This window comes from Eptesicus fuscus, chromosome 17 (assembly GCF_027574615.1).
Source record: "Eptesicus fuscus isolate TK198812 chromosome 17, DD_ASM_mEF_20220401, whole genome shotgun sequence".
Lineage (NCBI taxonomy): Eukaryota > Metazoa > Chordata > Mammalia > Chiroptera > Vespertilionidae > Eptesicus > Eptesicus fuscus.
The window spans coordinates 39,355,906-39,369,389 of NC_072489.1; the positions used below are offsets into that span (position 1 = coordinate 39,355,906).

Below are 13,484 nucleotides of genomic sequence, written 5' to 3' on the forward strand. Positions count from 1 at the left end.
GGGTTACCAAAGAGGACAAAGAAGAAATAAAAAACATCCTGGAAATAAATGACAATGAAAACACAACAATCCAAAATCTATGGGACACAGTGAAAGCAGTCCTGACAGGGAAGTTCGTAGCACTACAGGCCTACCTCAAAAAACAAGAAAAACTGGTAATAAGTTATCTAGCACTACAACTTAAAGTGAACAACAAGAAAAGCCCAGAATAAGTAGAAGGAATGAAATAATAAAGATCAGAGTGGAAATAAATGACACCACGAAAAAAAAAATACAAAAGATCAATAAAACCAAGAGCTGGTTCTTTGAAAGGATAAACAAAATTGATGAACAAACCAGGAAACAAACAGAGATAAACCAGACAAAATCAGAAACAAAAGAAGAGAAGTAACAACTGACCTCACAGAAATATAAAGGACATAACCAAATACTATGAATGACTTTAGTCCAACAAACGAAACAATCTGGACAAAATGGGCATATTCCTAGAAAAACACAACCTTCTAAAACTCAATCAAAGAATCAGAAAACCTAAATAGGCTGATAACTACTGATGAAATTGAAGCAGTAATAAAATACACTCCCAGCAAATAGGCTCCCACATATTTTAATTAAAGTTACTCCTCGGTATTTGCAAAAGTTTTATATTACTATTATGAAGTGACCTTTTTCTGTTAGCATATAGGGAAGCTATTAACTTTGGCCTATGTTCTTTTATTCTGCTATTTAACAACTTTCTAATTATGTCTAAGCTTTTTTCATTGAGTGTCTTGGGTTTTCTATGTGAAAAAACCTATTTCTACAGACAAGGATAATCTTGTCTTCTCCTTTCCAATAGTTAAACCTCTCCTTTCCATGTCTTATTGCATTAACCAGAATTTCTATTAAATACTAAAGGTGATCAACTACTGTTTACTAAAGGTGAGAGTATATTTCTTTATTTAATTTTCAGTTAAATTAAAATTTTAAATAACATTATTATCTCTAAATTAAAATTTTAAATAACATTATTGTAATAGTTGTTTTCTTTCAGTAATATACTCTATCATTCTTAAGACTATTTCTTATTTATTTAGAAATGAAAGAACCATCATCATGAAAAAGATCTCAAAGCGAAAACAAGATATTAAAAAGGTAAGGTATTAATGGAGCTTATAAGGATTTTGATGACACTAAATACCCAATTATCAATGCATTATATCCTAAAAATGTGATATATTTGGTTCTATACATAAATCACATGTACAAATGTTAAAAAATAAATAATAAGAGGTATTAGGGATGAATTATTTGATCTGTCAGTTATGTAATAAAGAACATTAGAAGTGAGTTATTTATATATTTACTTATTTATTCCCTTACTTAAATATTAACTTTATCTTTTCTCAGCCAGTCAGCAATCCATTTCTGCTTTGCTAAAACTAAAATGTTTTTCTTTTTTTAATCAGTGAGTGAAACATATATAGGACTGAGATCTACATGTCTTTTAATCCAATTAAAATTCATTTTATTTTATTTTTCCATAACCATTTATCCCCTCTATGCCCTCTTCCACTTCCACCCATCTCCCCCACTGCAATCACCAAATTGTTGTTCATGTATATGAAGTTGCACATTTATCCCTACTTCTAGATGGGGAGGGAAAGTTATAAATCCTGGGAATGCTAGACAAGATTATTGTGAATTAAAGGGAGACCTTTATCAATCACTTGCCAAGATTGATATCTCATCATACTTTCAAGAGTTATTGTCCCTTGGGCAAGAATAGAATTAGGTATTTTTAATTATCTGAAAGAAGACACTGAAGGTTTAATAAGAACAGAACATCTTAGTTCATGTTGACCTTACTCATTAGTTCTTAAGGATGGTACAGGAGCTACTGGTGGATTTTGAAGTTCTTTCAGAAAGTATGTAGACAGAGCTCTTATTGTGATAGTAATGTCTTTACTAGGATCGTCTCAATGCTCTGCTTTGGCCTTTGACACGAATCCATATCTTTACTGTGATGGGAAAGCTGATGTGTGTCTGCTTGCTCTTTCCACTCCAACTACACATTAGTTTGGTTAGCATGTACAGTTGTTATTTAAGGAGTCTTTTACTGTTCTATTTCTTAAACTTAACATGAAAAACAAACTTATCTATACCATTCTAAATAAGGATTTAACATTGCTAGTATGGTTTAATTTTCAGAATACTGAGGTTTAACAAATGGTAAAGGCAATAAATTCTCATTTTAGCATATTGATAATGATAGGACGTTCAATTACAAACACTAGTAGGCAGCTAGAAATATGGTATTCACAAAACAGTCAAGGTTGGAGACAGATTTAGGAAGCCATGGGAATACATGCACTCCCTAAAGCCTTGGAATGAGCCCACATTTAAGCTGTGAGGGGAAGTGTGACCTTTGAAGATACAGGGAGTAAGTGGGTAGAAGTCAAGGCTATAAAATTTTCTCAGATAATAAAGATGCCCAACATCAGATGCTGCAATGAATCAGATAAAAGCTAACACTAATACAGTATTGAGTTTCAAAGTATTTTCATATGTCTGACCTCATTTGAACTTCCTAAAAGGTATATGAAGTAGGCAATATATGATTACTAAGAACTAACCATTGGATTTTATTATTAAAAGGTCCTTTTTGAGCCCTGGCCGGATGGCTCAGTTGATTGGAGCATCATCCCATACAGCAAAGAGTTTCGGGTTCGATTCCAATAGATGTTTCTCACATAGGTGTTTCTCTCTCACATAGATGTTTCTCTCTCTCTCAAATCAATATACATATCCTCAGGTGAGGATAAAAAAATTTTTTTAAAAGGTCCTTTTTGATGTTACAGAGAGCAACTTCTTAATTAATAGCCCACCATATATAAAGAGCTCATACCAACTGATAAAAAGATGAAATTTAAGAAAACAGGCAAAGGCTATGAATTGGCATTTTAAAGGAGATGACTTTCAAAGGGGTGATGAACATTTGAAAAGATGTTCAATGCCAAAACAAAAAGATGCAAGGTAACTTTCACCCCCCCCCTTTTTTTTGCAGATGTCTGAAGAGACAGATAATATTGCAGTAGAAGAAAATGTAGACAAGCATCTTCAAAAAGGTCCTCAATAAGTATACCATAATTCTGATGCTGTTGGTTTTTATTTTTAAAAGATGTAAATGACTAATGCTATCATAGGGTTTCAGCTGGGAACACAAGTTTATTAAGAGATAAATTCAAATAGAAACTAAGCTTCCTAGATAATACAAGATGAGAATAAGGAAATAATTAATAAAATCTATATATGTGATGAAATTTTTTATTAAGATTTTATTTTCTCTCTCTCTGCAAACATGGAGAATCTATGAGTGTTGGAGACTGTGTTACACCATGAAGATATATAGATGTAGAACTCGCTTCAGGAAGTTCTAGATCTTGAGAAAAATACATAAATAATGGTTGAACCCTAGTTCATTCACTATTATTGAGCACATATTATATGCCCCCTGCCATTCTAAGTTCTAGGAATAGAGTATAAACAAACCAACTAGTCATTTTTAAATTATACCAGGAAATACTGCAGTTAAGAATGAAGATTCTTATGACCTATAGTGGTTTAGCTTTTTCTTACCCTTTATTTCCACCATCCTCTATGCAGCCTTTAAGTAGTCAGAAGCAGGGAGAAGAAAAAGAAAAATGCAAGGCAAAATGACCAAAAGGTCCTCCACTTGCTAGGACTGCTCAACTCCTGTCTTTCTCAGTTCATCTGGTGGATCATCTAGTGGATGAGTAGAAAATAACACATAGTTTGGGGTGCATACAGCAGCTGGAGTTCTCTTTATACCCTGCAAGACTGTTTCATTCTAAAAGCTAGCAGAAGTAGGGCTCCTCAGATTTTACAAAACTGACTAAATGGTGCCTAGAAACATATCTCTTCCTTTTAGATTCCTTCCTCTCCAGTTTCATCAAGTTGAAGTAACCTATCATTGATATTTGTATATTCTGTAGAGATTATACATTATATTTGTATATTCTATATAGAATATAACAGTTCTTACAGATTTTTTCCCAAAAGGAAAAAGATAAAGGTTTGCTTTTCTGAGTAACCCCCCGCACCCCCATCGGACTACAAAGAAGGACTATAGCCAATAGCTGAGAACACACAGGGTAGGGGAAACAAAATCTAGTCCTGAGCATGTATAATAAAAGTACTTAATCCAGATGGAAAAGGGGAAAGGGACATCTATTTGAGGTTCTAAGCCCTCATGGAGCAATGTCCCAGTCTTCATAATTATCATGATCCTTAAAAATGCATGCAATTTAGCTATTTAATAAGCACTTTTACTGCGATTGTTGTTTAGTTATTTTCAAAAGTGTCATGAGCTCTATATTATGTTGGCTTCTTGATAGGTTTAGATGCAGAAGAAGAAAATAAAAACATAATAGAAATGTTGAGAAGCAAAGTAAGAGAAAAGCTAAAAAATGCTAAGGTAATGCTTTTTTTTTTTCTTTCCTGGTTTTAAATTTAATGTTTAAATGCAACATGTATCAAATTAACTTTTCTTCTTTAAAAAAGAGCCAAATTTCAGTCTTAAATATAGCTCCTTAAATCCAAATACTTCTTCTTTTCCATGTTTTTTTTTTTTTTTTTTATCAAACCTAAATCCAAGAAAAGTTAAGTGATTTGGTCATGGAAACTATATATGACATCTCAGAGGGAAACGTGTACATACTTTTGAAAAGGAAAACATTGAGAAGTCGTGGTTTTTATCCATTTTGAACAAAATATTTACGTTTATCTGTGAAGATTAAGTTTTCTATATCATTTATGTTGTTTCAGATTAATCAAAGTGAAAAATCTTCAACTCATCTGCTCATTGATAATAAGATAAATCAGTGGTCTAAGGTGAATAACTTTTTTTTAACCCTAAAAGACAGCTTTATTGAAATACACTTTATATAGCAAAAATTCACCCATTTTAAGTATATTGTTCAATGATTCTTAGTAAATTTAGACATATTAAGTCAATACTGTAATCCAATTTTAGGCAGCTAGATACAAATAGAATATAAAATAAGCTTTTGTATTTTATGTATTTTAAAATTATTTTACTCATAATGACTGAGTTTTACTTATTACAGAATTAATTTCTCTCTCAAACCTCCCTAAAAACAGTTCATTTTAATATGTGTGTGAGAAGAAAGTGGTAAGGGCTTTACACTTACAGTATTGAAAAAGGAGAGTTTATTTTACCAGCAAGTTTATAACTATGAGTATGTCACTTTAAATACTCTTAACTCCCTCTCACTCTACAAAACATTGTAGATGGGGGGAGTGGTACTTGTGTGTGACCACACATATTTGTGAAAGCACCTTAAAATGAGGAGAGAAAAAAACCATTTTCCCTGAGCCCACATTTTGATAGAAATGTAAGGTGATGCTCTTAATATTCTGACTAGAGTGAAGAGATAGGGAAGATGGAGAAGATTTAGACTCTATTCTGTTTTTTATTGCAGTTGCCAGAACCTTAAAACAAAAATTCCTAAGTCAGACTTAAGTTAAATATATCTTGATATTGTCTCTCCTTTTGCTCCTTGCTCATGAATAAGATAATATTACCACTTATTACTACTTACCTTATTACCTATCTTTCATGTATAAGCAGAAAAAGTATTCATTTCACCACTGAGTACTGCTTTTCCATTGTTTAACCCACAGACAGAAGTCTCATTGGAGGCAGGCCTTTCGTTTTTCACTCTGAGCGGTGAAGAAGGCTCAGCTTTGGGCCAGGCTTCAGAGCAGGTGGATTTGTTCCCCTTCCTCCATCACCCTCATTCTCAGGAAAAATAACTCTTGTTAAGGGCAAAGAATGAAATACTTGGATGGGAGATGAAATTTTTATTATTGAGCGACCTTGTTCTCTCTGAATTGAGCTGTTCATAATAATTCCTAAAATTTATTGAGTGCTTACTGGATGCCCAATGACACACTAAATTTTTCATGTGGATTGTATCATTCATTCCTCATAGAAACCTGTAAGGCAGGCACTGTTATTGGCTCTGTTTTATAGGTGAGGAAACCAATGTGGGGTTAAGCATTGATAGAGTTGGGAAATATAGGCTGTCAGCTGCAAAGCCCGTGTTTTCTCTTTCTTCTGTTGTTCCTGTCCTTCTCTCCAAGTGCCCCACGTTGTTCTCAATAATCTCTATTACTCTCCATAGAGTCCCTATGTCCATCCTTCCTAGTCCAATCCTAGAGTCTTCCAATTTCTGTCACTTCTTCCCACTTCCCTTCAAACTCCTCAGCCCCTCCTATTATTCCCTGGTTGTCTTTTCCTCCAGTCTCACTAGTCTTTCCCCATTGCCTCCTCATTTGTCAGTCACTTTTATTGATCATCCTATCTACTCATGTTCCTCTGTATTTTTCTCTAATTCCTCTCTACCTTCAAGTCTCTCCACAGTTTCCTTGAGTCCCCTCCCCCAGTACCTCTTATTTCTCAGAATTCTTTCTATCTACTAACACCTCTTAGTCATTCCCAAGTCCCTCAGGCCCTCCTTTGGGGTCCCTCTTGAACCCCCATTTGCCTTTCTACTGTACACCATTCAGTCTTCCTTTACAGTATCCCTGATGTGGGCCTTACCTCCAAAGGCAAATTGAAAGCCCTGGCCCACATCAGGGATGCTATAAAGGAAGATTGATAATGGGGGCTGCAGCTGGAACAAAGAGAGTTCTTTTTGTCTTATTATTGGAATCTTCAAAAAGATCCCCTATGTGAGGATCTCCCAAATCTTGCTTCTAGATATCAGTGCCATACTTTGTTTGAATTCTGAAAAAGATACCATAAAGATTTCTAGATATAAAATACTTTCATTTTTTAAAATCCTCATTTGAGAATATTTTTTCCATTGCTTTTCAGAGAGAGCAGAAAGGAGGGAAGGAGGGAAGGAGGGAAACAGAAAGAGAGAGACAGAGACATTGATGTGAGAGAGACACACCGACTGGTTGCTTCCCGCATGAGCCCCGACCCCAGATGGGGAGCAAACTAGCAACCAAGGTATGTGCCTTTGACTGGGAATCAAACCCGAGACTCTTCGGTCTGTGGGCCTATGCTCTACCATTGAGCAATAAAATATTTTCTTGATTTCATGACAGGGGTAGGAGACAGGGTATGATGGGTTTTTACTCCATATGAACCTAGGTGATGCTTAACTATGTTACTTAATTTTGTCAGACCTGATCAAGGCATGTAAGGTCCTCTATTCAAAGACACTGTGTGATTAATTCTTTTTATTTAATTATTTACCCCTAAATATATTTTTTAATTGAGGGGTTTTTATTTGCATGACTCATATACTCTCTGTCTCCTCTTTTTCAATATGTGTCGATATCAAATTAGACAATGAAGTCATTCAAAATGAATTGATTTTTGTGTGAGAAGAGACTCACAATTCATGATCATGATATACAAGTATGCATTTTTATATTTAGTAATATATTTTCCAATACCTATGTTCAGATTATAACTTTTATACATAGCATGTTTTCGAATTTCACTATAATCACTCTGCCTTAGACTTCAATGTTGAATCTTTACTTTTCTTCTTTATTTTTCTTGAATGCCATCCAGAAAACATCAGGGATGCTCCACAATCACTTTAGGTACTACTGCTTTCTGAAAAGTGAAAAAAATGGGGTTTAGGACCACATGGCCTGCTGTATTTGGACTTGCCCTGCACTATGAATTCTCATTGATGTGTCATAGTCCAATATCTCAGGCTATTTTCCAAAGGAGAGTAGGTGCTTGAATTATAATTCTATTTCATTAATTTTTCATTGAGAATTGCAAGGAAGTGCTATAGAAAAATCATATTGTAAAAGATTAAGCCTTCAATGAGTTCCTCTATGTTCAGTGAAATTTCATTATAACAGTTTCAGCTTGACCTTGAACTGGGTGGCATGGATCAGAAGGATAATAATGTATACTTATTTTTATTTTTGGTATTCAACAGAGATTAGTAAATGATAGTTACCCTAAATATTTGTCACTTGGTGATAATTTACAAGATTTTGCTGAAAGCCATGATAAAGATTATATGGAAGAAGTAATTTTTCCAGATTTACTTGAAGTCAAAGCTGCTGAATATGAAGATGATCAAGAACAAATCAAGAGACAACAGGCAAATATTTTTGTGCCAAGTAGTTCCTCAGGTAAAGTTCTTTTACAATAAAATATTTAAGTCATTAATGAATTATATTAAAGGATAATAGCTTTTTTGTATGCTGGATAAATAAAATGTACCGATCTAGCCCCGGTTGGTGTAGCGCATTTGGTTGGAGCATCTTCCCATATACCAAAAGGTTATGGGTTTGATTCCAGTCAGGGCACATATGTAGGTTGTGGGTTTGATCCGGAAGGCGACAGATGGATGTTCTGTTTCATATTGATGTTTCTGTTTTCCTCCCCTCTCCCTCTCTCCCCCTCCTCTCTCTTCTTCTCCCTAAAATCAAAAAGCATATCCTCAGGAGGACTGTTCTTAAATTATAGAATATTTTCTATATTTGTTCTTCATGCCTTCTCTGAGTTTAAGAGGATTGATTAAAAGAACTCATTTTGTGTGTGTGTGTGTGTGCGTGTGTGTGTGTGTGTGTGTGTGTGTGTGTGTGTATTTAAGCTTGCTGCTAGACTTTAGTTCCCCTTTGCTTCTTGTTTGGTCAATACCAGTTTAACATGTTGGACTTTTAAAGTAATATATAGGTTTTGTTATTAAGTGGTCAACCAACGTAAACTGCCGAAAGATATGATGCCACGCATTTTAGAAGACGAAGGATTCTATATGCAGAGAAAGCCAAAAATATATAAAAAGACCTGCAACAAAATGGAAAATCGCCTGCTTCAACTAGAAGAGGCAAGTGCACCAGCTAACAAGTTAAATCACTCACTGATAATATGTGATATTTATTTTTGATGAAATATTTAATTACCATGTTTCTTAAATATTTTTGATAGGGAATGTATTGGTTTGAAGAAAGTGCTGAAATAATGTCATTACCTTCACCTATTAGCCAGTCATGGAAATTCAGACTAAACATAAGCAAGGAATCTTTAAATCCGGCGCTGAAGACCATATACAGGAAGGTAACCAATAACAATTTACTTGTAATTATGGTTAGAATTCTTGTAATATTGATTATAACTTACATTTTTGTGGTGTTAACTCACCCTTTGAATATATTAATGTCTATTAATATACTACTAATGGCAAAACTATGATGAAATGTCAAATATTCATTAAAATTATGTTTTTGAGGAATATTTAATGATATGGGTAAATGCTCAAAATAAAATATAAAGTGAAAAAAGCAGAATGAAAAATTAAATCTGATCCTAATTTTATAAAAATAGATAATGAATGAATTTATCAATGAATGGACAAGTCCATATATGTGTACATAGATTAAAAGACTGAAAAGTATATCAGAGTAAATAATTATCTCTAGATAGCAGGATAGGATTATTCTTATTTTGCTCAAGATATAGCACAGATATTTTAACATAATTATCAGAGACCATTGCTGTTGGAGAGAGAGGTCCTTGAAACAGTGGAAGCTTGTTGAATGAGTGAGTACATGAATGAATGAATGAACAAAAGGATGGTAGGTAAATGCAAAACATATAACTTTTGGAGAAATATTAACCACCATTCAGATTAACTTTTGTAAACATCCAGATTCTGATGTTGGAAACCACTGGGCTGAACAAGTAACTTTTTTGTCCAATGCATCATCCAAGCACAATTTCAGTATTCAATGGAACCTTAGAGTTGGGAGTAAATGTATATGTCACTTCACCAAGCATCTAAACTGAGTATTAAAATTCATTCTATAGTATCCTTAACAGGCAATGTGCTGAAAGTTGTGTCAGACAACAATGTTTTTTTGTTAATCTTCACTTGAGGATATTTTTCCATTGATTTTTAGAGAGAGTAAAAGGGAGGCAGGGAGAGACAGAGAAGAATTGATTTGAGAGAGACACATCGATTGATTGCCTCACTCACGTGTCCCAACCAGGGTCAGGGATTGAGCCTGCAATGGAGGTACATGCTCTTTACTGGAATCAAACCCAGGACCCTTCAGTCTGTGGGTCGGTGCTCTGTCTACTGAGCCAAACTGTCCAGGGTGGAACAGTGTTTTAATAAGGGTTTACCATTTAACTCTGATCCACAGATGACTAGTATATCATCACATAGTCAAACTATTGACTCAGCAGTTCCTATAGGAAATTTGTCATAGTGTTCCTATAGGAAATTTTTTGGGAGCTTCCAACTTGAAAGTTCAACCTCTATCAACACATAACAGTATTATAAACAACTAGAGGCCTGGTGCACGAACGTTCGTGCACTAAGGTGGTCCCTCAGCCTGGCCTGCGCCCTATCCCAGTCTGGGACCCCTCGGGGGGAATGTCCACCTGCCAGCTTAGGCCCACTCCCTGGGGAATGGGGCCTAAGCTGGCAGTCAGACATTCCTCTGGCAGCCTGGGAGCCCTTGGGGAATGTCCAGTTGTGGCTTAAGCCCGCTCCCCTGTGGCCACCTCTGTGGAAGGCGCAGCACCAGGACCGGACAGGCCCACGCCACCACCTCTCCTGCCACCTCTGTGGAGGGGGGGGGGGTGCTAGGACCGCCATGGCTGACCTGGTGGCGCAGGCTCACTGGCCCCCCCCCCTCACTGGTCATTCCAGCAGGTCATTCTGGAAGGTCATTTCGCTGTCCAGTCTAATTAGCATTTTAGTTCTTTATTATATAAGATAACTGATAGCAAGATTATTAAAATGCTGTACTATAAATATATAGGGTGTCCCCCAAAATGTATACACACTTGACAGCTGATAGCCCAATTGATGTTTCTTTTCTTATTTTAACCCATTGGAATTAATAATTATTCAAAGTGTATATACATATTTTTGGGACACTCTGTATGAAATCAAGGGCCATAATCAACTTCAAGAAAAAAGGATCAAATTATTGGTTTTTTATTTTCTGTGTCTTTTAATTTTCTTACAATATGTTACTTTTATAAAAGGTAATTTAAAAAGAAAGAGAACCAAATTAACTTTGTGTACACATTTTTCTTTAAAGGCAGTGAAATCTGATCTAGAAAGCTCTATTAGGACCAAAATGGAAGGTCAAGGGAAAATGTACCAATTAGATCTCAACATTGTGGGTTTGCAGTTTAGCCATCATCCTGTCTTCAATCAAGAACAAGTATTATGTGCTAGGCTGCTCCAACTTTATGAGTGTTTTCAGGACAGGCAGCAACAGAATTTATCTCAGCTCCTTTTAGAGAAGGTGAGAATGGTTTTTATTATATTACTGGGCTGAACATTTAATATTGAAAGAGTAAACAAACCTCTTAGTACAGAGCAAGTTATCATAGGACATTTTCCCTTAGCACTTTAATTATTTAACCAATAAGAACAATGGTTGATTTCAGTTTTTCTAAAAAGAAACTGTAGGAGTTGCAGGATATGTAGCACTTATAAATGGTTTACTGATCACTGGTATTCTTGATCCTATGACTTAAGAAGAGTATTTGAAATGAATATGATTTAAAAGAGTCATATGGCTGTTTTAAGTCTTGTTATAGAATATTTTTTATAAAAATATCAGCGATCTTATATCTCATATCCAATGTGAGGAGTCTTAGTTTAAGAATGATCAATTCAGCCCTGACCAGTTTGGCTCAGTGGATAGTGTCGGTCTGCAGACTGAAAGGTCCCAGGTTCGATTCCGGTCAAGGGCATATGCCTTGGTTGTGGTACATCCCCAATAGGAGGTGTGCAGGAGGCAGCTGATCGATGTTTCTCTCTCATCGATATTTCTGACTCTCTTTCCCTCTCCCTTCCTCTCTGTAAAAAATCAATAAAATATATTTAAAAAAAAGAATGATCAATCCAAATATCTAATGACATCATAAAGGGCCCATAAAGTTTGAAGATAAATCAAGGGAATATCCACTGATTATTTTTTGAATTTGTGCCTCTCATTTAAACTCTGCTGAGTTTCTGATACATAAGTGTTTTGTTAACTAGTGTTTTCTCTGAAAAGATGTTTTGATAGGTCTCATTTAGCTAATGAATACATTTGGAAAATACTTAGTAAGGTACTTAATTAAACATTCAAGCCTGATGGAGTCACCAAGACATTACAAGAAGTTGTAAATGAACCGTACTTTAGTATATCTGCTCTGTAAAATACAAATGCAAAAATCATAGAACTGAATATCCTCGATGGAATTTTATGTAGCAATTGTGTAGGAGCACTTAATAGTTGAAGACTGTGCATTAATAATGTCAGAATATTTCTTAAATTTGAATATTCTAATTTTAAGTATAATATGGCCATTGTTTTTTTGAATGGAGGAACCAAGTTCAGAATAGCGGAAGACTGGCTGTCATTCAAGGAATTCTTAAACTGGAATATGTCCATTTATATGAGTTTGAACCTCACTTAAAGAACGAGGAGAAATGTTGCAGACAATATGAGAGAGTAGAAAGGATATTCAGCTATGCAGTCATCTGCTCTTTTCCCTTCTAGCTTTTTTGAAATTGCAGAAGTAATACAGGAATATATTCTCAGTGGAAAAGATTTGGTATAGATGTTTCAAAGCCTCACTTTCTTCACCTCATGGTTTGCAGTATAACTTTTAAGTTCTCTTTTCCATGAATCTCTGTATATACATATGCCATAACAGTTTTTAACATAAATTGGATCTTCCCATATGTATAATTTGGCAACTTGGTTTTTAAAAATTAATTTTGTATTTTTTCCATATCGCTATATATAGACCCGTAATATAGCTGTATTTTAATATGTTTAATCACTCCCCATTTATTATACTTAGGTCATTTCCTTGTTTAAAAAATGTATGATTTTATTGACTTTTGAGAGAGAAGAAGGGCGAGAGGGATAGAGAGATAGAAGCATCTATGAGAGGGAAACATCGATCGGCTGCCCTCCTGCTCACCCCTACTGGGGATCGAGCCTGCAACCTGGGCATGTGCCCTGATTGGAATCAAACCAATTACCTTTTTGTTCATGGGTCAGTGCTCCACCACTGAACCACACCAGCCAGGTGGTCCTTTCCTCATTTATATTGAAGCAATGAACATCCTTGTACCTATATATTTGAATATACATGTGAAGACTTTTGTAGGCTAGATTCCTGGAAGTCAGATTGCTTGGTCAAAGTAAGGGTGCATGAAGTTTAAATTTTATTAGAGAGTGATGAATTGCCTTTCCAAAAATTTTTTCCAATTTGAATTTCCACTGGCAGTACGGGACAGAGCCCATTTCCCACAGTTTAGTTTTTAACAAGAGTTGATATTATTTTCACATTTTTCAGTTGTTTTGCTTTATTTTTAACTAATCATACTATAATAAGTTTTAACATATATCCATAAAAGATGTCTGCCTTTTGAATATGTTTTATATATTTTTGT

General features: G+C 35.0%; 1 protein-coding gene across 1 annotated transcript in view; it reads left to right on the forward strand.

The window, feature by feature from the left end:
• Nucleotides 1–1,095: 1,095 nt before the first annotated feature.
• The window catches only part of CC2D2B (coiled-coil and C2 domain containing 2B), a 60,728-nt gene continuing 48,339 nt past the window's right edge, over nucleotides 1,096–13,484 (forward strand). The window contains exons 1-9 of the mRNA XM_054728970.1: nucleotides 1,096–1,134; nucleotides 3,047–3,107; nucleotides 4,398–4,477; nucleotides 4,828–4,894; nucleotides 5,696–5,790; nucleotides 7,998–8,196; nucleotides 8,758–8,894; nucleotides 8,996–9,124; nucleotides 11,122–11,331. Coding sequence (XP_054584945.1) covers nucleotides 1,096–1,134; nucleotides 3,047–3,107; nucleotides 4,398–4,477; nucleotides 4,828–4,894; nucleotides 5,696–5,790; nucleotides 7,998–8,196; nucleotides 8,758–8,894; nucleotides 8,996–9,124; nucleotides 11,122–11,331 — 1,017 coding nt within the window. The remainder of the gene's footprint in view (nucleotides 1,135–3,046; nucleotides 3,108–4,397; nucleotides 4,478–4,827; nucleotides 4,895–5,695; nucleotides 5,791–7,997; nucleotides 8,197–8,757; nucleotides 8,895–8,995; nucleotides 9,125–11,121; nucleotides 11,332–13,484) is intronic.